General features: G+C 42.5%; 1 protein-coding gene across 1 annotated transcript in view; it reads left to right on the forward strand.

Annotated features, from left to right (window-relative positions):
• The window catches only part of LOC146864085 (UDP-glycosyltransferase 3A1-like), a 282,339-nt gene that overhangs the window by 254,884 nt on the left and 2,664 nt on the right, over positions 1 to 24,791 (forward strand). Inside the window, exons 5-6 of the mRNA XM_085640711.1 lie at positions 2,382 to 2,613; positions 19,879 to 20,098. Coding sequence (XP_085496837.1) covers positions 2,382 to 2,613; positions 19,879 to 20,098 — 452 coding nt within the window. The remainder of the gene's footprint in view (positions 1 to 2,381; positions 2,614 to 19,878; positions 20,099 to 24,791) is intronic.

The following is a 24,791-nucleotide window of genomic DNA, read 5'->3' on the forward strand; positions in this document are numbered from 1 at the left end:
TGTTTCCTCTGTGCCCGGTCCCTGAGTGTAATAGGGAGCCCTGCTGAGGTTCCAGCTTGAATAGTGTCACTGGACGTACAGATATTTAGGGGTGCACATGGATAAAGAACGTGGGCTCTATTGGTCTCTCTTGTTCTGGCTGTCCTTGCCACTGTCTACAATTGGCCAGGTGGCGATTTCCAAGATGCTTGTTCTGCCCCGGGCCCTACACTTCTTTGCTGCATTGCTGGTCTCCCCAGGCGCCTTTTTTGTGACCTCCATGGTCTTCCGCTGGAGCTCATATGGGGCTTTGGCAGGAGTTGAGTGGCACTCTCCATCCTCCAGCGCCAACTTCTTGAGGATGACCTTGGCGCTCCCAGTTATGACAACTACTAATCAGTAGCCAAGCTGCAATGGCCTATGCACTGGTTAGGCGCAGCCCCTTGCCCAGAGCGGGCATCCATTTGCCGGAACTTAGAGGGGACACATATGTTCACGTGGCTGTCAGAACGCCGGGCTCATGTACCACATGAGATGCACCAGAAGAGAGTGGCACATTGTTGCTGGTGTGTATGTGAGCATAGCAGGGGACCGCACCCACAGTACACCCCACTAATCTCCATCTGGCAGTTGCCTGCGCTCTGTAGGGCGACCTAACGCCATGATGTCTCACGTGGAAAGAGACAGAGATTTTGCCAGATGGGAGACTTGTTCCTGGAGGGAACTCTCATGCCCTTTCAGGAGATCATGGAGATCTATGGTGTAGCGGTGGGACAATTCGTGACATATCATAGTGCAGCACAGACTGCTCGCACTGTGGGGTTTAGACAAACCAAACCAGATATATGCTCAATATTACACACAATCCTATCATATGGGGGCACAAGGAAACTTACTACAGTACTCTGTTGCACTGCGCTCCTCCCTTGCAATGGTGGACAGGGCTAAGGACCGCTTGATGGCGGATCTGCAGACGCCACTCATGGATGTTCTTTGGACCAGGGCATTGCAGCATGTATTGTATCGTATTGTAATTGCATTTATGCAGCGCTTACTACCCCTGATGAAGCGCTTGTTAAGGTAGCCTCACTCAACCCACGTTTTCACTTTGCACAATTCAATTTTTTATATCAGACGTACCTGACGCCGAAACGCATCAAGCATAAGTTCCCCACATCATCCCCTGAGTACCCGAGGTGTCAATTTCCAGAGGCGGGTTTTTATCACATGTTCTGGGACTGCCAGTGATTCAGGATGCCTGGGGTGAGGTTGCTAGTGTTACTGCTGCCTTAGTGGAATGCTTGCTCCCACCCTCATGGAAATTGTGCATACTCTGCCTCTGACCTAGAGCTAAGGGGAATAAATACTTGCACAAGAATATAAATCTCACCTTTGTCCTCTTCAACCGACAAATCATGATGTCCTGGAAGGCCCCTGCAGACCTGGGCGTAGAGTGCTCGTTAGCCACATTACTGAGGTGGGCAAAAGCTGAGCGGGATGTCCTTAAGGAGCTGTGTGTGTGTGGGGTAGGTAATGCCGGGGTTGATGTTGGGATCACATACATCCACAAAATGGAGGCGCAAAATGACACCCGTCCACCCTGATGGTTTCCCAGCCCCTGGTAGTCCTTCCTGTATCATTTATGGTAAGTCTGCATAGCACGCATGTGAGCTGGTCCATGTCCCTCTGGGGCTCCCATGGGTGGGTTAGACACCGGTTGCCGTCCACATATTGCCCAGAATGCTTTTGACGGGTGAGATTTTATTGGATCTGTAGCCGGCCCCTCAGACCCGCTGATGCGCTGGAGGGTGGCTGTTCACACCAGCATATGAGCTTCCTTTGCACTTACACAAACATGTTTGGCATGAGTACTCCTGAGTGTTCCTGCTGGTAGTTTTGTTACCCCGAGGTCCGTAGCCACGATACGTCCTACCACAAGCCACACCTATGCGGGGGCTCCTTCTCAGGAAGGCTCAGCTGCATTTGAGGCTGGGGTGGCATCATGACAAGAATTAGGCGACTCCACTGTGTTTGTTCTTCAGACTGTTCACTATTGGTATTTTGCCTGATAGTGCCATATTGGTGCTGTTACAGATATGTTTTCTGTATTATTTTTTCTTTTTTCTCTGTGATAAACCCAATAAAGACATTTAAAAAAAATGCACTGGAGTGGAGTACCTTTTGCACTTTTGTTCCTTTTTACTTTTCCTAAGATTACTTTTTATATCGTCTCATACATTGTCATGTACTCTAAAATGTTTTGTTCTCGTTTGCTTATGAAAGAGTTGATTGTAATTTATGGAGAGGACCATAGTATGATGTAAACTTGTTTATTCCAAGAGAAGCTTTTACATGGCAAGAACCCCACAATTGGACAACGTTTTATTTCCTGTGTTATCCAGGAGCTGGAAGAATTCATTGCAACTTCAGGAGACGCTGGTTTCATCGTGGTTACACTGGGATCAATGGTGTCATCAATCAGAAGATCTGAACTGCTGGAAGAGATGAACGCAGGATTTGCTCTCATGCCTCAAAAGGTTATCTGGAGGTACCAACAATCCAAATGGCCTACCGAGCTTAAATTGGCACAGAATGCCAGAATATTTGACTGGCTGCCCCAGAATGACCTGTTAGGTAAGTCAAGCATTCATTAAAGAGAATATTATAGCACAAGCAGTGCACACAACCAGAAACAAATATTTACATAGCTTTCAAAGACTCTGTTTAGAAAGAATTCCCAGATAAATAACTATATTGTATAATTTCCTGAAAAAGAATTGTATGGTTACATTCGAAGACCTATTCAAGTTACGTTCCAAACCTATTCAAATTCACAAGTTGTTGTGAGTTAGGTAAGCGTGACTCCTCTCAATAAGAACCTCATTACCTCACCTGGTATCATGGATTATGAATGATGTAATCATTTGTTCACATTACATAAGACATCAACATTGACATCATCAATGACATCAATGAAGCCTTCGGACATACCCTGCACCCAGAACTCCTGCACTGATGCACTCCTGGGCATGCCCTTTGGTTTCACCCAGACACCTCTTGTCCAGGGCTTGGCCTTCAGCCGGGTGCTGAGCTCAGCATCCACCCCCCTTGAACCTGTTGCGCAAAGTCCTTAACCCTGGACAGCGTGTCCGGTGTGCAGGGTCTGATCTTTGGCCAAGTCTTCTGCTCAGCAGCCCTTCTTCCTGAGCTTGCACGGTTTAAGGCTTAAATGCCATTATAAGGATGCAATACAACCAGTGGCGGCTGGTAGGGAATGGTGGTGGGGAGGCAGGAGTGGGGCCGTAGGGGCTAGAAACAAAGAAGAAGACTTACCTGCCGGTCGATGGTCGCCAGCCGCCACCTCTCCTCCGTCCTCTCTCATTTGCTTGCTCCGAGCAGCACCCAGGCTCCCAGAATCCGCTAGCCAATCCCGATGATGCTGTCACCAGCATGACAGCAGCGTCGGGATTGGTCCGAGTGGCCTGGTTCGCCGCTCAGACAGGGAGTGGGAGCCTGTGCATGTTCTCCAACCAGGCTGTGCAATCCAGCCAGGTGGAGAACATGCTAAGTGCGAGTGACGGTTTGGCCGACCAAAGACGGCCGGCCAAACCCTCTTGCGCACTTATGGTTCACAAACCACTTCTCCCTCTGACGCAAGGCCAGCCCTGTCCTGCCCTAAACTGGCTCTATTATACTAAAAATACAAATAAAACTATAACAATGTTCTGTTAAAAGCATTTTATTTTTCCTGTGCACTGCTCATAGAGCAGTGGGGCGACGCTACTCTACCTTAGCGAAGGAGCCCCTGTAAAGATTAGAGAGAGAGGAAGGCCTCATGCAATTGGTCACTTAAAATACATAACCTCATAAATATTGATTTTAGTTAGAAGGCTGAAGTCACACTTTCTACATATGGTTCTCCTTTGATTTGTTACTTTAGTAACGTCATTGAGGAAGCCAGCAGTAATTAGAAATATGATCCTACTCGTGATGTCATTGATGATTTAATTTGTCATGCTTTTGTGACCTCATGTATGTTCATAAGCAGTACAGTGGGTAGAGCTATAATTGGTAGCTCTGCCTAGCTGCTGAGTGTCAATTGCTTTTAGCTTTAAGCTTATAGCTTTTTGGTTGACATCATGTCCATTCAGCTGAAGGATTTGTGGGAATGTTATGGACTTTTAAAACACATGTTATTTTGTGATGTAAGTAAAAATACGAAACATGTTATTAACAAAGATTTTCTGAAGTAATGTCCTTAGTGTTTTTTATGATATACTTTGCCTCCCATCCAAAGCACCCACTGGGCACTGGCCATGTTGCGCGGCAACGCCTGCACCCAGACCCCCTGATCCAGGCACCACCTTCAGCTATGCCTAGTGGTCAGTGGGCGTTGAGTAGACCTTGTGTTCATCTCACTGCCCGCTGCTTCGGGGCCGGCAGAGCACAGCACATCGCCTTGACCGACGGGTTCTGAGCAGATGATGTGACCTTCACCCACACCTTCCACTGATCGTCCTGCCCCCCAGGTTCTTCAGTCACCCAGTTCTTGAACGATGGCCCAGTCCTCGAGCATTTACTTGTTATTTTACTTTTTCCCCGGCAAAGTTCTGTGTCTACCTCTCTATGGTATATTTTTGACCCACATGGGTCCAGCTATTTGTATTCAGATCAAGATTCAAGAAATAGCTATGTGGCTCTCAAAACTTTTCTTCTTCATTGTGGCGTGTTTTGCTCAAAAAGCATACTTTTGACATGTCTTGTCTGTGTTCTGGCCCCCATTGTGGGGAACTGGGCACCCATATGGCCTCAACAGTTTGTTTTTCCTTTAAAACATACTTTGGCGACCCTGTGCAGCTTGGTTATGAAACTGTGCACCTGCTGCTTATTTTGCCGGCGAAAAAAATTGAATTTCTACCTCTATGGTTATTGCTCTGATAACACTCTCTGGTTCTGACATTCCTGTGTTTACTAGTCCAACACTTATAACCAAGCTGCTGCTGATCCAACTGGGGAGCACAAAACTCAGGCACTCTAGGGGCATACTTGTGCTGTCTCATAAATAATGTCCCTGGGCAGGATGGTGCAGTGGGCTGTAGTGGCCATTTTTGCCTACTGGGGCAGAGAATCATAGTCCACACTGGTGAGTCAAAATCCATCCTCATTCCATTGAGCGCTCACTCTAAACGTATGGAGTAGCATGCTACACAGGCCCTGGATACTGCTTGGGGCTATGAAGCGCTATATTATTGTGATTGCAAAACTATTTAATACATCCCCAAGCCATTTTCTTATTTGATATTCTTTGAAATGGGGCAGAAACTCAGATATCCTTTGTGAAAGAACCGCCTTCCTCTTCCCTAAGAAGTGCATTTTTCAGTAGCCTTTAGCACTTAGGGGCCGATTCCGATCTCGTTGGGAAAGCCCTCCGTCCGAGTCGGATCCGGGGGGGTTTTCCGACCGAGCCGTGCTCCTGGAGCCTGACCGAGCGAGTACGATGCAGCCATATGCTGACGGACTCGGGTCGCTCGGACTCCCATTGAAGTCAATGGGAGCCCGTAGTACGACGTGTACACGGGCTGCCATTGACTGAATGGGTACGTTGTGAACAAGGGCGCCCCCTGCAGTGTGTACGCGTTGGTGCCATTCGCACCATACATGCATGTGTAGGGGGGACCCTTGGGTCACCCCCTGTGACCGATTCGTAAGGCTACGGGTGAAGGGGGGTCCGGCGTGGACTCCCGAAGTCTGCTTCCCGGTGCGTTTACGTGTCGAAGGCTCCGACTCGATCCGCCTGTCCGAATCGTGCATCGTACTGGCTCAGTCGGAAATCGCCTCATTGCATGACACAGTTTTCTTACGGACGAGACGTACGGAGCGGTTCGGACCCGGAAACGAGTCGGTCAGCGATTTCGCGTTTCTTGCATCGTACTTGCTCGATCGTACAGCTGTACGAGTCGGTCGGTAAACACGCATACGGCTCGTACTTTTTCTGTCTGGGTCGCGTTTGGAGCCCTGCCGAGCGAGATCGGAATCGGCCCCTAAGCGTTTGTTTACATACTAAGTTGAAAGCACTCATGCTCTACTAGTGACTAGGTAAGTTCCAATATTAATACAGTGAGTAAGAACTTTTAACAATCCATGAAGGCTGTATCATGGTTAGCTCAACCCAAAAGGTTTAGACTCCTTCAAGAAGTAAACAAACCTAATAGAGGTCTCCCCAGTCCCTGAAGGAGCCTTCCTGTATCCTGAGTGCCCTACCCCTCGCAATCAGCAAAGTCTACTGGGTCGTCTAGGAAATAATGTCTTATGTGTTATGGATGTGCAGAAGATCAGAAGAAGGATCGGCTTCACCATTGGACCGTGGAGCTCTACGTATGTTTACACCGGCCTCTGTGCACCTGGGGTCCATGGGCTTAAAGAAGTGGTCGCACCTATTTCTGTTGCTGACCCTGCATACATTTTTTAACTTTAAAATGATTTTAACCCGTGCGTTGCTCAAAGCCTATTATTCTTATGCCACTGAGAGATGAAACCATACATTGTACTCCCAGGATGGGAGCACATACATGCTTGAAGCTAATTAACAAGACATAAATCCTTTATTCTATAGCCAAGTCAATAGAGGTGGCTGACGTTTTTCCCACCTATTTGTGCTTTTTCGAGAAAAAAAACCGAAATCTAAGTATCTATAGCAATGTGGTGAGGTCAACATTACAAAGTTCAGCAATTACAACTACTTAAATACGTGTCCAGAATTCACAAAAACGAGTAACTATTGATACAAAACTATTTCTGCCATCATTTGCTACAAATGCACATTCTTGAGGTTGTTTAAACAAATAGAAATGAAGAAGATTATAAAACAAATTCTTGGGGAGCCATTGTACACCCCCAATATCATCTCACAACCTTCTTAAGACTTCCCTGGTGAGCTCAGGGGAATCTTAAATAAAAGTGCTTCTGCTGACAAAGTGGTAGCACCTTTTTCACACATATATTGCTCCGCGGGCCCTTGCAATTAGTTTTGTTGTTACAGAAGCAAAGAAACGAGTTGTATATTGTTAGCAAAATGTATAAATATCATTGTCTGACAGAAATATCATGACAAATATCATTTACAAGAAGATTGTCTCATTGGGTGTAGCTGGGGTAAAAAGATATTTCGAACGCAATATTTCTGCTAGATAATATTTCGGTTATGATATCTGACATTATACCGGATTAAGATGATCATTATTTGCACAGTTGCTTAAGACCATTGCATGGGTCAGGCTCGGATGTTAAAGATGGCGGCAGCAACTCTTTGAGTCTTTACTTGGGTACAGCGGCGTGTCCTTCCCAATAGCGGAGGAGCGTCGCCCTACTGGCTCAGAGCCAGCAGCTGAGAGATAAAACAATATTTTATTATTGTTTTATTTTTCAGCTGCTGGCTGAAGTAGTATGTTTAGGCAGGGGCGGGGCCAGGCCATGGCAGATGGGGCGGAGTGATGTGCACTGTTAAGTGAGAATGTCGGTTTGGCCGGCCTTCTTAGGTCAGCCAAACAGACATGCGCAGTTAGGTTTCTCCAACCCAGCTGAATTGCACAGCCGGGTTGGAGAAACAGCACAGACTCCTTGTGCCTAATCAAGCATTAAACCAGCACCCTCAAGCCAATCCCTGTGCTGCTTTCATGCTTGGTAATATAGCATGAGAGCAGTACAGGGATTTGATGAGTAGTTGCTGATGCTGCCCCAGGAAGTGCTGGGATCAGGAAGCAGAGAAGCACTGAGGCGCGAGGTGGCCAGGAGTATCAAGTAAGTTTTATTTATTATTAACCCCACCCGTGCTCCTTTACTTTTTATTTGTGTCCGCTACCACTGCTTGGTTATAGAGAAATACCTCTATAGGCACACTCGATATATGGATGGAAATACAACAAACGTGAAATGGGAGCCAGCTACAACCAATTAAGTGGAAAAGAGGACCTGAGAGGAGGAAGCTGTGCTCAAAATGGAAAACAGTGACGTGCCTCTGTCCCCACACACCTGGCATCAAGTGGAGTGGGCCACAGCAGAATAGAGAATCCAGTACCGCACTGGTGCCCACATGCAGGAGGGGGTGGAAATTGAAAACAGGAAAGGAGGAGAGGAAGCCAAGGACATCCATGTCTGCATGGGCGGTGTGTGCAGTGCGGGCGGCCTGTAAGTCAAGAGATATGTGAAGTGGGAAGCCACAGGAGGTGCCAGTGAACACAGAGGGCCAGGGAACAGCAGGCGATGGAGGAAGCCCACGAAGACACGTCAAGGCACACTGCAAACCTGTTCCGTAAGTGTGGAGTGAAGACAGGGGGTCTCCTGGGGGCAACCCTTCCCCTCTTGCTGAGAACGTATGATATGACCATGAACAGGAGGTAGGCTAGGAGACCATGCCAACACCTATTAATAACCCACCCAGTCTGACAACAGCTGGAAACTTCTTCCCACAGTTGATGAGGATGGAAAGCCGTGCTTGAGAGGACGATGAATGAACTTGTATGGAGTACCCATTGAAAGACAGCATATGGGGCATGATATCACCTAGAGCAGGGTTTTCCAACGTCGGTCCTGGAGAGCCAGATCCATGCTATACTTTTAACATAACTACATTTATCTAAATGGGGATATGCTACAAATCTGGCATGGATCCAGCCCTCCAGGACCGACTTTGGAGAACCCTGACCTAGAGGATGAAGTGGAAAATATAACTCATAACAGAAGGAGAAGCATTGTAGCAAAAGAAATGTAGTCCACAGGTATTGAATGGCATCTCCTGAGTGAAAAATAGACTAAAACCAACCATCAACACACAGGATAAAAAACAAGTTGATCCCTGAAGAGAAAGGCAGGGCCCAAACCCTTCACCAAAGTGCATAAGGACATGGACGGCTACTGCATAAGATCACATTCATGAAAAGGGATAAATCTTAGACCGTGAATATTGCGTCCAAAACTGGAGTAGGCAGACAGTCAAAAGAAACCCTGCTGAGCAAAGAGGACCTAAAAGTACCACTCCGAGACTTAAGAAAGGAATGGAAAAAGATTTAAAGAGCAAACTACTAGAAATTCAATAAGCCCTCATGGAAGTGGCATGCCTCTGCAGATCAGGCATTGAACAAATGGGCAACATAGTGGACGAAACAGGGTTGACAATGGCCTTGCTAGAAGTAACTCACTCATGAAATTAAAATAGTCAAACAACAAATAGGCATGCTATACGACAAGTGTCAGGATATGGAAAACTGATTCGAAACAATGAAAAGGCAGCCAGGTTATGAGAGACTGCACTACCTAGGTCAGTCATGTTAGGTATAAATACTGCCCGCCTCAAGTGATCAGCTGCCACTTGACCACAAATACAAACATGCACAGAGGGAGGATGAGAGGCAATATAATTAGTAAACAGTACGAAGAAAAGTAAACAGTATAAAGAACAATCCATATTCGTTCATTTGAAGTCTTTGTCTTTTATTTCAAGAGAGTTTGGTTTGCATCCTTAAAGACAGCCAAAGCCTTTGACATGGGGCTGTACAGATTGTGAGTGGGAGCATAGACCTTCAAAGTAGCATCTGCAGAAGTGGCAGTGGGTGCTTAGCTGACCTGGGGCTAAGGGATGTGCGTAGGACCCACCATCATAATGAGAAATACTATACCTGCTACTTACATGTGCATCATTACACACCATGTTAGAAATCTATTTTTCTCAAGGTGCAACGGCTGGGGTAGATGTGGCATTATAGATTCCATCACAATATCCGACTACTAAGCTATTAAATCAATGAAGTGCTTTTAGGCCCCTGGGCCTGATGGCTTCACAGGAGACATTTGCTAGCTGCCTGACCTCTACAATAACAATGATATACCGGTGTGTGGTGGAGTAAGGTATAATAATGCCATCTATGATCGAAGCAGATTTGGTTGTGCTCTCCAGCCAGCGAGTGTAGAGGCCCATAGCCCTCCTTCAATGAGGATTATAGACTATACATGATAATTCTTCCAACCAGATTGGCAGAGAGCCTACATGAACTAACTCATGAAGACAGGGCAGGATTCATTAAAACCTGCCAGACATTTGACAGTTAGGAGAAAAACTCATATTTGTTGAAAAACCTATGGGAAAGTGACCATGGCCTTGATAGCATTTAATATAGAAAAGGCGCTTGAGTAAGTGTGATGGTTTGTAATAGGATTAAGCTACAAACAGATCTGGTCTGGGAGAAGGATTTATGAGAATAGTTTTGGCAGCCAAAGAGATTAGAGACCTTCCAATTTGGGGTGGCAAAACACTGCATATCTTCATTTGGAGACAATGTGCTAATACTACCTAAAGATCCCCACACATATATACCATTGCCCCACTTACAATGTCTCTTGAATTCGATTTCTGTAACCCAGGGGTCTCCAACCTTTTCTGCAGTGAGAGCTATTTCTGATCAGTGAAAATCATCGTGAGCTACTAAGGGCCAAGCAACTCGCGCATTTTTCTGAGAGACTCTCTCACGAGCAGCTTCATTGAGTTTTTAAGGCAAGCCTAATTTCTTCAGAGCCCATACTGTGGTTTGAACAAAATACTTGAGTTCCCTAGAAACAATGACCTCATCTGAGCTAATCAGTGCATTGGTCGGCCTTGCCGTGCTCCTCAACATGAAGTCCTTTCCATTATCCATGTTGGTGAAGCCTTTAATTAGTTGCAATGTAATCAAATTTAAACTGATGGTAACCATGGGTGGAGGAGAGGAAATGAACCCTTAATCTTCATGCCGATGATCTCTGGCCTTCACCTGTAGGCCACACATGACTGCCTTACTGCTTCCAATAAGACCACTTCCCATCAAGGCGAGCTGCCCTCCTCTCCTGCCCGGACTGCAAATATGTCCCCTGGTGGAAGTGTTATAAGCCAGGGCAAAAGCAGAGATAGGGACATCTTATGGTTTTTTGGGGCCTGGGCCAAAGGTATCTTGGAGGCCCCTGTTCGGAACAGCTTTGAATTTATGATCCATTCTCAGCTCTTTTATGCCCTCTTTGGCCAGGTACACTTGTCCAAATTCTAAAGCTGTTACATTTGAGGTGTGTTTTCAATGTTGTAATGCAGCAGCTCGCTAATATTACTGCAAATAATCCATGTGACACCCTCCTATTTCTCATATAGGAGATCTTGTTTTGATCTAATAGGAACGTTATTTATGGATGTTGCATGAAACAAACAACATTTGTCTGCAAAAAAGTCTGTAATAGACTTTCACAGACATTAAAAATAAATTAAAGTTAAACAATAAAACAATATGTTGAAGAATTATTCATGGTTATAAGGGCAAGACTCTGAAGAACAGAGCTTGCTCTATCACTGCCCCCTGGAAGGCTGGGGCCTTGGGCCAGAGTCCACTTTGTCCACGTATAAAACATCTCTGAGCAGAGGTATTTATAATTTCTGAGTTGGCATCCATTCACACCCACTATACTTTGAGAGCTTCAATCAGGGGATCCCCCTGCAAATCATTTTATTTTCAGATATTTCATATAATAAGCCAGCAATCTATATCGTGAAGAAAATGCAGTTTGCTGTAAAACCTCTACTATCTTGCTAATTCTTTTTGCTGCATGCCACGTATGTTGTTTGCAGAACTTGTTTAGATTTCAGTCCTTGCCATGTTTGCTCACTCCAAAAGTTTGCCATGGAGTTAGGCATGGTGGCACGCGATGCGTATTTTGACCTAAGTGTAACTTTCACCAAACACGAAGAATCAATTTTCAGCATTTTAATGGCTTCAAACAACAGGAAATGGCCACCGTAGTTTTATTTTACATTAGGGAATGCTATCTCTGGGAATCGACATGTTGCACAATATTGTAATTCACAAGTGCATTTTAAATTAGTGAATTTTGGTACGATCAGTTTAGGTTTGTTTCACTGCCATTAATATGAAGTACGTTTTTACATTTTTATTTTAATGGTTAGCATCACGGATCCCTTCTCCCCCTCCTCACTCTCTTCACAGACCGTGATTCTGGGCAAGAATATTTTAGGCGCCTAGGGCTGAGAAAGACTAATTCTGGGGTACGGGCGCACAATTAGCTGCGACTAATTCAGGCAAGAGATTCTGCAGGCTGCAAACGCACAACCTTGGATATGCACAGTGCTATGCTGAAACAAAAAGCAGTCTGATCAAAATCTACGAAAGAATTGTAGGAAACTTCCTCTCGCATAGTCAGCTTACACTTACAACTACACAGCAACAACTAATTTAGGCCAGGGCTTACCGGTCGATCTGCTGCTTCACACGCGGATCAAAGATGCGATGCCAGCCTGGAAAATGCAAGTGGCGCGGGTACTTGTAGGGTAGCAGTTCAATACTGCCTGTGCCACACCACTTGCTCACTACCAAGCTCTCCAGCCCCTGCTGCTCTGCACTGGTACATGTCCTGCAGTATGAAAGCGCGGTGCTAGGCTGCGGAAGGCAGGTGGCGCGAATATGACTAATGACGATCAAAGTCGGCCTCTTCAGCCCGCCCCGCCAGCCCCAGGTAAGCTTAATTGAGCTTATCAGAGCAGCAGGTTTGGGTGAGGGCGGGCAACGGCTACTGGAAACAGGCCGAAAAAACAATAAGGACAATAAAGGGCAACAAAATAAAAATGCTGGGGCGAGCTACTCACAGGGTCTCAGCGAGCTACCTGTAGCTCGCGATCGACCGGTTGGAGACCCCTGCTGTAACCTGTATAGCACTTTCAAAGCAGAGTTGATATTCCCTCTTTTTAAAATATCACAACGACCCCTTGAACAATACTCTAAATAGAACATGGCTGAGTTAGTTCTGCAGTGGGATTCCTCCTCCACTTTACAGAGTGCTGATGACTTCTGATTGCACTAGGCCTAAGATAGTTAATCTCAAGTGACTGAAGTGATGCTGCCATTATTATCACAAATAGGTTCTACAATGAGACGGTATCTCTGGGCTCTGTGGGGCACAGTAATAAACCCCAGAAATTTAGGAGCCGCAGGGTTATTAGTTTGTCTTCTTCGAGTGGCATTTGAAGAAAGAGGAGTAAATCCCCACTGGTTCTAGCAATCATAAAAAGGAAACTCCAGACAGTTAAAATAAGTTGTATACTATCGCTGGTAATCATGGACGTATTCTGGGATGGAGCTGTATTGTCCGAAAGTTATCTGTCTACCTTCCACAAAATACTTCTTTTTATTTCTCTTCCAGGATTGATATGGGCTTCTGATCCATCCAAGATATTTGTTGGCATATTTCCTTCTGAAACACCGAGATAATCAGATGGCATATGTTTCCTAGCATTATGCAATTCTATATGTGGCGGCTAGGAAGTTACTGAGATATGCTCAAGAAGCTTTACAAAGATTGATCCTCTCAAGGATGTCCCCATCTGTCTTTTTGAACCTCAAAAACTGGGAAAGCTATGGCTGCTGAATACTATTGCCCACTAGTATCACATGAACACAACGTTTTGATTTTTTGTTTAACATACTGAGCCTTTTCCGATTTTATTTTTATATATGAGAAAGAACAGTATAGGGATGGTCCAGTTTCCTTTATTTTACCACTCAGCAATGTATTGTTTGCCACGTTTTTGTTAATTGTTAGCTGACCCGAGCGAACCAATACATTTTTGGACGTAATGACAATTAGTGCCAACCATTCAGACCTATCTACAGGTTCAATTACCCTTGTTCCTCCAATTTTTTAAGTTCTTCTCTTAAAGGTTCCTGGATAAGTAAAGGTATGGAACGTGTTTTATGTGTAATAGGAATAGCATCAGATTTTAGTTTGATCTGATGTAAATAGTTTTATAGCATACCAATTTTCTTTTCTACAAAAACATCAGGGACATTTTCACATATATCTTTACCTACTAAAGCTATATCCACTAGAAGGACCTATTCCTCATTATTAGGGTCTAATTTAGTTCCAAGATACCTTTGATGCTTCCAACCTAATAAATTCCACCCTTTTCCAGTAATGTATACCTTACCAATAGTGTGTCTGTCTTTAAAAGAAATTCTCATTTTTACTATACCATTCAATGGAATGGAATCTATATTCTATCCAACCGGATGTATGTCTTGTTTCTCTAGGGTAGACTCATCTTCTTTAAAATTTTCATTAAAAGTGCCATTATCAATCAAGGTGTATGGTGAACAAGAATCAGCATATGCATTGATAGGTTTTCCATCTAACTGGATTTCAGATGAAGGATACTTAACTTTGTCATCCTTTTCTTGACTAAAAACTTGAAAAATGAACTTGTTACCTTCTTTGTATTCCGAGTCAACCTCAGTATGAACAAGATCTACCCCTTTTCCTGTAGTTCTTGATTTAAACATTTTTGCAAAGTGTCCTGTTCTGTTGCATTTCCTGCAGGTTACATTTCTGGCAGGTCATTTGGGATGATTAGCAAACTGATTAGGATTACCACACCTATAGCATCGCACATTATCATTTCTTCCTTGGTCTTTACAATCTGTTTTCCGTCTTGAACTTCCAACACTTGCTCAGAATTGCTTACAACACTAACCTCCTTTTCATGCCTACCATTATCCTTATTAATTTTCATTTCTTTCACACACAAAGCAGTAAATTCAATACTGTTGTCTATCTGAATAGCATCCTCTAAATCTGGATTATGAGTAAGGAGTCTTTCTTGGGCTTTGTGATCATTAGTGTAACGCACCAACTGGTCTCTAATTAAAGAATCCGTTCATGGTCAAAACTCACACGTGGCAGACAAAATTCTGAGGGTTGCTATGTAAGAGGTAACTTTTTCATTCTTTCCCTGAATTCTATTGAAAAATGTATGCCTTTCAAATACAACATTCTATCTTTCCTTAAAATGAGTACCCTGTTTTCTTAAGGTTGTATTGAACACATCTCCATCTTCCCTCCCCTCACCACTATCTGATAAATCCTTATAAAATTTTCTACCCTGGACCCCTAAATTGTGCAACAATATATGTTGTTTTCTAAGTACATTTTTAACCCCCATGGCAATTAAATAGGAGTACAAAATCTTTACCCATCCATCCCATGTAAGAACAAATATTTCAGGTTTTTTTTCTTATTTTGTTTTCCTTTTTATTCAAACTCCATCTAATTAGAGGTGAAAATAACTGAATGCGTGTGACTTTAATAACAGAATGCTTGTGACTTTAAGAAATTACTCTCACCGAGGCTCCGGAAGAGTTTGATCCACAGATTAAATGTTGCCGGCTGAATTTAATGAGCACCGCAGTATGCTGTGCCTGTCAGAGAAGATCAGCAATCGACAGGCAACCCCACTGTGCTCATTAGTGAGCGTCAAGCAGAACCAATTCCTCACAACGGGGCAAGGGAATGCTCTCCAATTGAAGTTGTGCCTGTCAGCGGAGGATTATAAATTGGCACGCAAACCCCGCTGAGAAAATTAGCGTACTCCGACAAGCAGGATGTACAGACAAATTACTGAAAGAAGCTGTGTCTTGTCAACGAATAATTTAAAGCTGGCAGGCATACTTTTGTACTAATTAGAGTGCTGGCGAAAAGTGGATCACACAGCAGGGCGACGGGGGAAAGCCGTTAAGCCCAACAGCAAGTCGAAGCTGGATGAAGAGACGCAGCCATTGAACCCATCAGCAACAAATAAAGACTGAAGATATCAATCGCTGAGGAAAATAACTTGCGCTGTGCCTGTGACCAGTTTATAAACTAAACAAATACATCACGGAGAAGTCAGTACCTGGCAGCAAGAACGGAAACTTGTATGAATGCTCCGGAAAAGCGCTACATTTACTGGTAGTGCCGACACAGAAATCACATGCTGGTAAAATAGGAGCACTTAATTAGACATAGCTGTCACAAATGAAATTGGTGAAGGTATAAATAAATGTTGACCAAGTAGATAGATAATGCTGATACTGACAGCAATTATACACCGTGCCGGTAATAGGAACACAAATGAAGAAAAATAACTTTACCCAAAACTCCAAAGCAAGACACGACAAGATGGATTCAAATACTGACCTTGGAAGCTGAAATCATTGTCTATTGAAGGTCCTCATCAAACACCCAATGAAGCATGGACCACAGAGTTGGGAACATCAGCTGTCCCCAGCACAGCATTGGAAATCATCGCCAATGAAAAGATAATTCAACAAAGGAATCCAGAAAATCCTACGAAGGTAAGAACTTTATTTTAAAAGATAATGTTCCCAACAGCAGAGCTTCCTTGGTCACAACAGTGTTCCCAGCTGACTGACTCCCTCAACATTCTAACTCGCACTCCCAAGGGTTCCAGGTGTTCCATGGATCAACAAACAATTCAAACATGGTAGGGGTCAAATAGGAACATACCAACCTTCTTTAAATAACGCCTAATAAAAAGGAGGTTACAAGAACTAACGAAGTTTACAGAATGAGATTACAACACACCTGTATTTCCAAATTGCTAATTGTACATTTCGAAATAAGCCCCCTCACCAATGATATTAATGAAGCCTTTGTTAATCATTTAATGAGAAAATCAGTTTGTTGCATCTTCCCCTTAGTAAAGCCAGTCACCGCTAATGCCTTTATAATCTTTTTTTTAGTTTGTGAAGTAACATACTTTTCCTTTGATTCTATTGTCCTTTACTATTCTAAAGTGGTTCAGAAGTCAGTTTTAAGTCTTACCAACACTTTGTGGCAGCTCACCTCATTCTTCCCAGCCCTTTGTAACTTTGTTTCAAATTCCTTAGTTGCAACTTCAGTGTAGGAAGTGCCGGCAATAGCAAAGAAATACACAAGAAAACGCAAACAGCTTCCGGTGTACATAGAGGGAATAAAGTCGGGGTGAAGAAATTCCCTGCCACATTTTTCCCAAGCTGCCTCCAGCCTCCCCTTCATCCGCTGTTGGCCTGTCCAGAATCGCTCCCTGATGCCTGGAGAGTGGTGATCTTGCTGCTGCACCAGGGGTCCTCCGCCCCACAGCTCCAGTGTTCAGATTTATTCCTGGTCTTCTCCGGCCTTGCTTCAATTGTCCGTGCTCATAGCCCCCTTTTTCACACAAGGCAAGCAATAGACCATGCTGCTTCTGCATTTAGTTTCCTCCACTTTCCAGCTCTGGCATCCAGCTCAGCATCCCCATCAGCGCTCGAATGGGGTCCTTCCGTCAAGGTCACAAAAATTGCTGACATGCTACAAGAGCTAAAAACTGAGTAATCCATATGTTATTTTATGTTATGTTTTGTTATAAGTAGGGCTCCCGGTTTTATGGTATTTATATTTTTGTCATTTCCGTCTGTATTTATCCATATTTATTTTTATCTAATTTTACCTGTATTTATCCACATCTATTTTAGGTTTTGTGAAAAAATTAAGCTGAAATGTGTATATTTATGCATTTATTTAATCAGTTAATGTGCACTCGTACCTGAAAGCCCGATAGGTTTCAATGATAAATACACACTCAGACAGTAAAATATGCACTTGTAAGAAAAGATGTAAATTTTAGTATCAAGGTTGTGCAAATCTACTGCTTTTTAAAGCTCTTTACTAAAATCCTTATTTTTTTTAATCACCTTGCCTGTCAAACTGTACAGCTATTGGCCTGTCAGTCATGATTGACAGCATTTAAAATCACTCAAAAACAACCCAATTTCCGTTTTTATCCACATTTAAAAATAAATACAGACAGGAAAATAAATGGTTTTCTGTCTGTATTTATCTGTAAAAATCAGTAAAAACGGAAAACAGGGAGCCTTAGTTATAAGTTATGTTAGATGTTATGTTATGTTGCGGAGATTAGTAGAATGCACTATCACCCAGAAGCTGTGAGTCTGTGCACACCTAGGGCCTAGTGGGACTACTGGAAAAGCTAGGTCTTCACTTACTTGCCAAATTAAAGAACTGAGGAGGAGGCTCTTATGCGTAGGCACAGGTTGTTTCATGCTTTAGTGGCGACCAATAGATTTGGTTTTTCGTAAGCACGGGATTTTTGAACGTAGGAGTGCAGACAAGTTTATGGATCCCAATTTTTCCATTACCCCTTGAGTTGTCAGATTGGGTGATATGTGAGTAGAACATATGCAGTGCCATGCCTCCCAGCCATTATCATACACAGGAAATTTGTGTGAGAGAACACCGTTCCACTTATAATTGAGCAAAGCAGAACTCTACCCAGGAATTCCACTACACTTACCTTGCTACTGGGGGATATTTTAGTTTCTTTCTTATTTCCCCCATTTTCATGGTGCCAGTAACTACTTCTAAACACTGTGAGGCATATTCACAAAGGATAATTTACACATGAGTAAATCTTACATGTGTAAGTTTACTCTTGCACTTTTGAGTAACTTTACTACTTTTAGTTATTCACCATTTTTACATGAGTAAAGTTACTTAAAAGTGCAGACTTAGGTGTCCCCACCCCCTGAAATAGGGGGAAGAGTATGTATAAACATCAAATACAACTGTAAAGTTACTACTAGTAATGACTTTACAACCATATTTGAATTTTCTGCACACTTGGTGGGAATCTTCACAATTGGGGCGGAGGTCTCTTAGGGCAAAGTTTATTCAGGTTTTAAAAGATTCCAATTTTTTAGTGTGCTAAATTTTTAAGTTAAATAATTATATTTATGCGTTTTAAATGTAAAATCTTTTTAAACTGTTACTGCACTATTAAATCAATTTTACATTTTAAATACATTTAGGCTTACTAAGTTAAATAAGATTTCTTTAAAAAACTTAAATCAACCTAAAAGTAAATTGTTCATATCTTTTTATAATTTATTAAACGTTACGAAATATTAGGTACTAAAACCTTATTTCAATTTACCTATTTTTTAACATTCATTTTTTTAAATATTTTATCAAACATAAAATGTGTTAATTCATTTTGGCATTATTTCCTAAAGGGTTCTATTTTAAGTATCCACCATTATTATTTTCTATGGGAGGTTCAAGCAGTACCTGTGAGTGGCAATGAGTGTTTCTGAACTTACTCCAGCACATAGCTGGAGTGCATTTATGATTGTTTTGGATTCTTTTTGGCTTTTTAGTAACTTCAGTAGTGCAGTTTGAGAACAGGAAGGGTCTTACTCATTTGTCAGTGGGTACATGTCCCTCTCTAAACCCCTCTTTAGCCCTCTCTTAAGCCTTTCTTACTTCTCCCAAAACCTCTCCTCTTCAGTTATAAATATTCTCCTTTTCTAGTCACTATTCTTCCACATTTACTACCAAAATGTACACCTATATGTGCTGAGATCTACGCAGTCGGGTGGAGATTTCCATACATAACAGATAGGGGGAGAAGTGCGGAGATCTCCACACTTAGGTTTGTGAATAGCATTTTGCAGTGTTCCAGTAGTAGCATTGTACTAATAGTAAACATACTAAAAATGTAGTTTGTGTATAGGCCTGGATATTTTATGTCTGATCTCACAAAGGGCATGATTTAGAGGTGAAGGCAACTGAAAATCCATTACTACCCCAGCAGGAGAGATAGTCCTGCTGAAGAATTCTCCACCCTCATAGAATAGTGCAACTTGGAATTAGATCCAGAATCAAATGACCGGTATTGTGCTTTCGTCTTTTGCTATGCTTACAAAGCCCACATGCAGAATTCAACATAAGAATGTGAAGAGGCTGAGTGGAGCATCTGTGAGGTTCATGGTATTTCGCTTTGACCCCAGAAATATAGCACTGAACAGCTTCCTGATTGGTAGTGACCCTTAAGTCATTATCTTTGTGAACAAATTCATGATTAACAACAGAAAACAACAAATGGCTTTCTACAGTACACCAGATTGTGACCACAGTGAACGAATATTTCTTGGTTCTGCAGTTTTGCAAACAATAATTTGAAATAACAATGGTAAATATGGCATCTTTTAATTGATTTTACAGGGCACCCTAAGGTCCGGCTTATGGTTACCCATGGTGGAATGAATAGTTTGATGGAATCCATTTATCACGGCGTTCCTGTTTTGGGGATTCCCCTTTTCGGAGATCAGTTTGACAATATGGTTCGAATAGCGGAAAAAAAAATGGGCATCGCAATTCCTGCTGGGCAGCTCTCCGCAAAGAGATTCACGATGACAATGAAACAACTCATAGAAGATCCAAGGTATATCAAATGAGTTACAGATTGTTTTCATATATATGCAATTTTGACTAACAGATCAACACTCAGACCTACTCTGCCATTTGATAATTCAGTATGCGTTCAACAGTTCTTCTCTACAAAATATAGTTATGATGTTAATAATCATAATAAGTATAAGAATAATATAAACATTTTTCATACATAATACATCTATATCTATATCTTTATTGAAAGTCTCAGACCGATTATAAGAAACATTACCTTTCTGAGATGAAGGTACACGGAAATATTACACACATCAACAGCATTATGGTGATCATAAATGAACAAAAAGGAAATAATATAGCAATTATATCATCTGATGTCCCTTCTTATTAAGGGGTGGCTCATATACATTAGCACTAAAAAGTCAGTTTCCGAAAGACGAAAAAAGGCAGCCTGTCTCCCATATGGACAAATTATACTTATGGGAATCTACTTTGTTTCCAGTCTGCAACCTATGTGTCGAAATAATCAGCTCACTAGATGTGTCAAGGGTTATATGCTTTTAAAGTCTCTCAATTCTTGGTCTTGCTTGCCCAAAAGAAGGGATGCATTTCCCATGAACCACAGTGTCACCATGTATTTAATATTAACATGACAGGTGCCAAGTGTCTCATTCAGAGGATCCCATTTAGGATTATAAAAACAACCATAAGGGTAAAAAATGTTCCTTAGCACCATTGGTGACTCTTGCCTGATTAAAAATGATGGAAGATACAAGGGTTGATAGAAAGCCACCAAAACTACTGTGAACTGGGGTAGAAAAAGAGCCAAGAGACCTTTGGTGTACATGCGCTATATATATCTCTCTTAACATAAGTCAAAAGATCTTCCAAACTACAAAATCCAAATAAGGAATGCAGCTGCAGAAACCTTTACCAAAATTCAGGTACAAAAAGATTTCAAAGTAGTTGATGAATGCGGCAAAAAGTAAGCCAATAAATTAATTATGATATATGCATCTCAAAACAAAGCCTCCATTTATGCGGTTCAGACGTACTGGAGGCTTTGTTTTGAGATGCAGACTTCGCAGGCAAACAAGTTGGAGCCATCTTAGTTCAGACAACAACCAATAAGATGACAACCATTTTGGAAAGCAATAGATTTAACACTAATAATGCTTTCTTCTTCAGGACAATAGGGTCCTTCAGGTATGGGAAGAAGAAGAATCCTTTATTTTACATCCTTTCTCTTTCCACGCTCTTGTGTGACCATCCATTCAGGCGGTCAGCAGAACAACCCGCTGATTGACTGATTGACTGATTGACTGATTGACTGTCGAGATGTGTTGCCACCTCTATGAATGGGAAGCCCTGCAAACATGCTCCTCCCTCTGATGAGTAACCTGTGCAGTCATAACAAGAAACTGAGGGGGAGATTTACTAAGATTTTGCGCTGTGTTTGTGTCACAAAAATGATGCAAAATGACGCAAAATCTTTTTTTCCTAATTTACGTTCCATTGCTAAACTTGTTTAGCGCTGGAAATAACGTAAAAGTAATTTGCATTACTTTGCGCCAAGGGAGCGTACCAAGGGTGGTGGATGGGCATTCCCATGCAACCACCCAAGGTTTCTCACGCTAAACCCAATTTACTAAGTACAGTAGATTGGGTTTAGCGTGAGGAAACTGCGGCCTTTTAAACAAGGTGCAAGAAAGGAGAAATGCTTTCTTTTCTCCTTCCTTTTCCGACTTTGCAAGCGTGCTGCACTCAGCAGCACGCATACCAAGTGGGAAAAGCTTTCCCTTGTGTCTAGGCATAGTATTTTGTACAGGAAGGGTACCCTTACTGTACAAAAACGTGGAACCTAGCCACGTCTACCTCTGAAGCGAGCATGTCGTTCCTGAGGATTGATTCTTTGGTCAGCTCAGAGCAAACAATCACCCCTTTCATTTTGGTTTGTTTACTCTTCTATTCACATCTTTGCCCTTGGGTATCTCTGCCGTGGCCCTCTAAAATAATCATGTGGCATACACATCCTGTGAAATCTAGGCTGCACAAACAATTAGTGTATCTACCATTATCTGTTAACAGAGTAACAACTGTCCATTCATCGCCACCATCTATAAACACTAATCTGTTAAAGGACAGCTGCTACTTTTATAGGCCAGGCTCCAAACCTCCCAACAAGAGTTTTAGTGAGGAAATGATGTATGCTTGAATGGTGAGCTGAGCAGCAGGAATGTATTCAATGCATCAAAGAGAACATATGCTCAGCTGGTATATCGGTACCATTTGATTCAAAGTCCCTGTCTGTGTTGACAGTGGATGCCAGTGGTGTGGGATTTGGTGCTGGTTTATCCCAAGTACACAAGAATGCTGAGAAAACAGTGACTCTTTCTTCACACTCACTGATGGAGACAGCTGAACTAGTCTGTGATTCAGTGCGAGGCATTACAAGCAGCTTTAAGTACAGAGCATTTTAGAACGTACTTGTTGGGCATGAACTTAACTGTGCGCATGATCACAAATCAAAGTGCTAACTCCTCTGGGAAATGTTTGGCCAGAGTAGCAAGATTACAAGTGCGATTACAGAAATATTGATATTTGGATCCAGTGTAGATGGTGTTGTGGTGGTGGCTAAAGAGAATGAAGGAGCTGTAGCTCGGTTGGAGGATGTGATACATTGTGAGAGAGGTGCCTTTACCAAGGACGAATGGGAGCGAGAAATGGAAAATTATAATGTGCTGAAGGAAGTCAAAAAAATTATGATGGAAGGTGGAAGGCGAGAAAGTGCAGTAGACCCATCTGTCAGGCCGTATATAAAAGTATTGAAAGAGTTGTATCTGAATGGTCTGTATGCTTTGATGAGAAATGGCAGGTATGTTCCTCATCAGAATTTGCAGAGAGATGTGATAGAAATTGCTCATGAAGGACACTTGGGGCAATTGACAACAAACAGAGATTTAAGGAAGAATTTTGGTGGTCTGCAATTGATGGCCCAGTGGGAGGAAAATTGATGGCCCAGTGGGAGGACAATTGATGGCCCAGTGGGAGGAGAATTGTAGTGTGTGTGAGGCGAGCGAGAAGAGGCTCAAGGTAGGTTCCCAAGTTGTGGCTGCTCATATTTCCGATCCTGGTGAAGCATGGTATAGTGCCTGTATAGCCTTTATAGGTCCAATGGCTGATGTGAATGTGAAGTTCAAGATTTGCCATGGTTTTAGTAGATATCTTTTCTAAATGGTTGGTGGTCAAATTCATGAATGAGATTATCACAAAGAACACTTTTTCTGTTTTGGAGCAGATTTTGTTTAAAGAGGAAGGGTTTTCCCATACTTTGATTACGCAAATAACGTCCCAGGAAATGAAGACATTTCTTGGTGATTGTGGTATCAAAGATCACCGCACCACCTTGTACATCGTCATGATAATGATCTAGCTTGCAGAGCTAACCCTGTGGTGAAAGGAGCAATTCAAATGGCAATTCAAAGTGGCGATAAAGTTAATAGAATTGTAAATGTTACGGTGTGGGCTTATCGTACCAGAATGAGTGGTGTCACTCTGGTTTCGTCATTTGAATTGATGAGAGGGCAGAAACCTAGGGCTCAGTTTGTACCAATTGGCTAAAGAAGTGTAATAGTGAGTTGAAATCCCAAATCAAGCAGAGGAGTGTGCCAAGTGTGATCAAGGTAGGCGACTGGATTTAGTTTAAAGATGGGTGTGTGAGGAGAGGTCTTTTCAAATTCAGCGGGCACTTTAAAGGGTCGGACGTACATGAGTGCTATGGGGTGTTGGAGAATGGTGACGAGTGGAACAGACGGAGAGTAGCACTATATCAGGAGGGAGGTGAATTTTATGGCAGCAGTGGCAAAGATGGCTGTAGTGGTTTATGTTCAGTGATGAAAAATTAGAGCTGTGCAAGAGTTACAGTATGTGATGATCAAGGGGAATGAGGGCAGCAAAAGTGTAAGATACGATGGTGGCATGATAGAGTCGTGCGAGGAGACCGACTGCATATTTGGAGAATTATGTGTAAAGATAATTTTCTGTATTTCAGTTATAAGTTTCATTATATTATTTGTTATTGTATTTCATTTGTAGGAGTATGTCTAAAGTTAATTTCTTGTACTCTGTTATAAGTTTCCTTTCATTTCTCTTTATTGTTTTGTGGACATTGTGCTTCGTTTAATATTTTATAAGGAAGGAAGGGGGATATGTTGTGTCTCCACGACAAGTATTGGAATACTGGGTACTGGATGCTCCATCGTTTGTCTTGATGTGCCCGGTGTTCTACCCGAGTCAGATGATCTTCTGGCTGGCTCAGGGGATGTCAAGCTTAGGCAGGTTGCATTAAACTTACCTGAAGATTACACTGTCTTGTCTCAGCTGCATTTATTATAACAGTGTTCTTCTTGAAGCCTTCCCATACTCTGTTCTCAAATTACCATTCATCTACTCCAGCTTACTTCTTTAGGTCTATGAATTTAATATCCACCAGTTACTGATGTAGGACTACATTGCAGGCCACAGTTTCTCTGCTGAACCAATTTAGCATATCTTTAAAAATGTCCAACTCATTCGCATTTATCCTCCAATTCCATTCAGGTTTTTTCACATCATTTAACATCATTAGAGACCCTCCAACGTCTGACATCTAAAGTCTTTGTAAAAAGACAACTCACTGCCTCACTTGACCTCCATACTTTTATCTAGATTAGCTGTTCCTCATTTCT

The sequence above is a fragment of the Triturus cristatus genome, chromosome 2_1 (assembly GCF_964204655.1).
Source record: "Triturus cristatus chromosome 2_1, aTriCri1.1, whole genome shotgun sequence".
Lineage (NCBI taxonomy): Eukaryota > Metazoa > Chordata > Amphibia > Caudata > Salamandridae > Triturus > Triturus cristatus.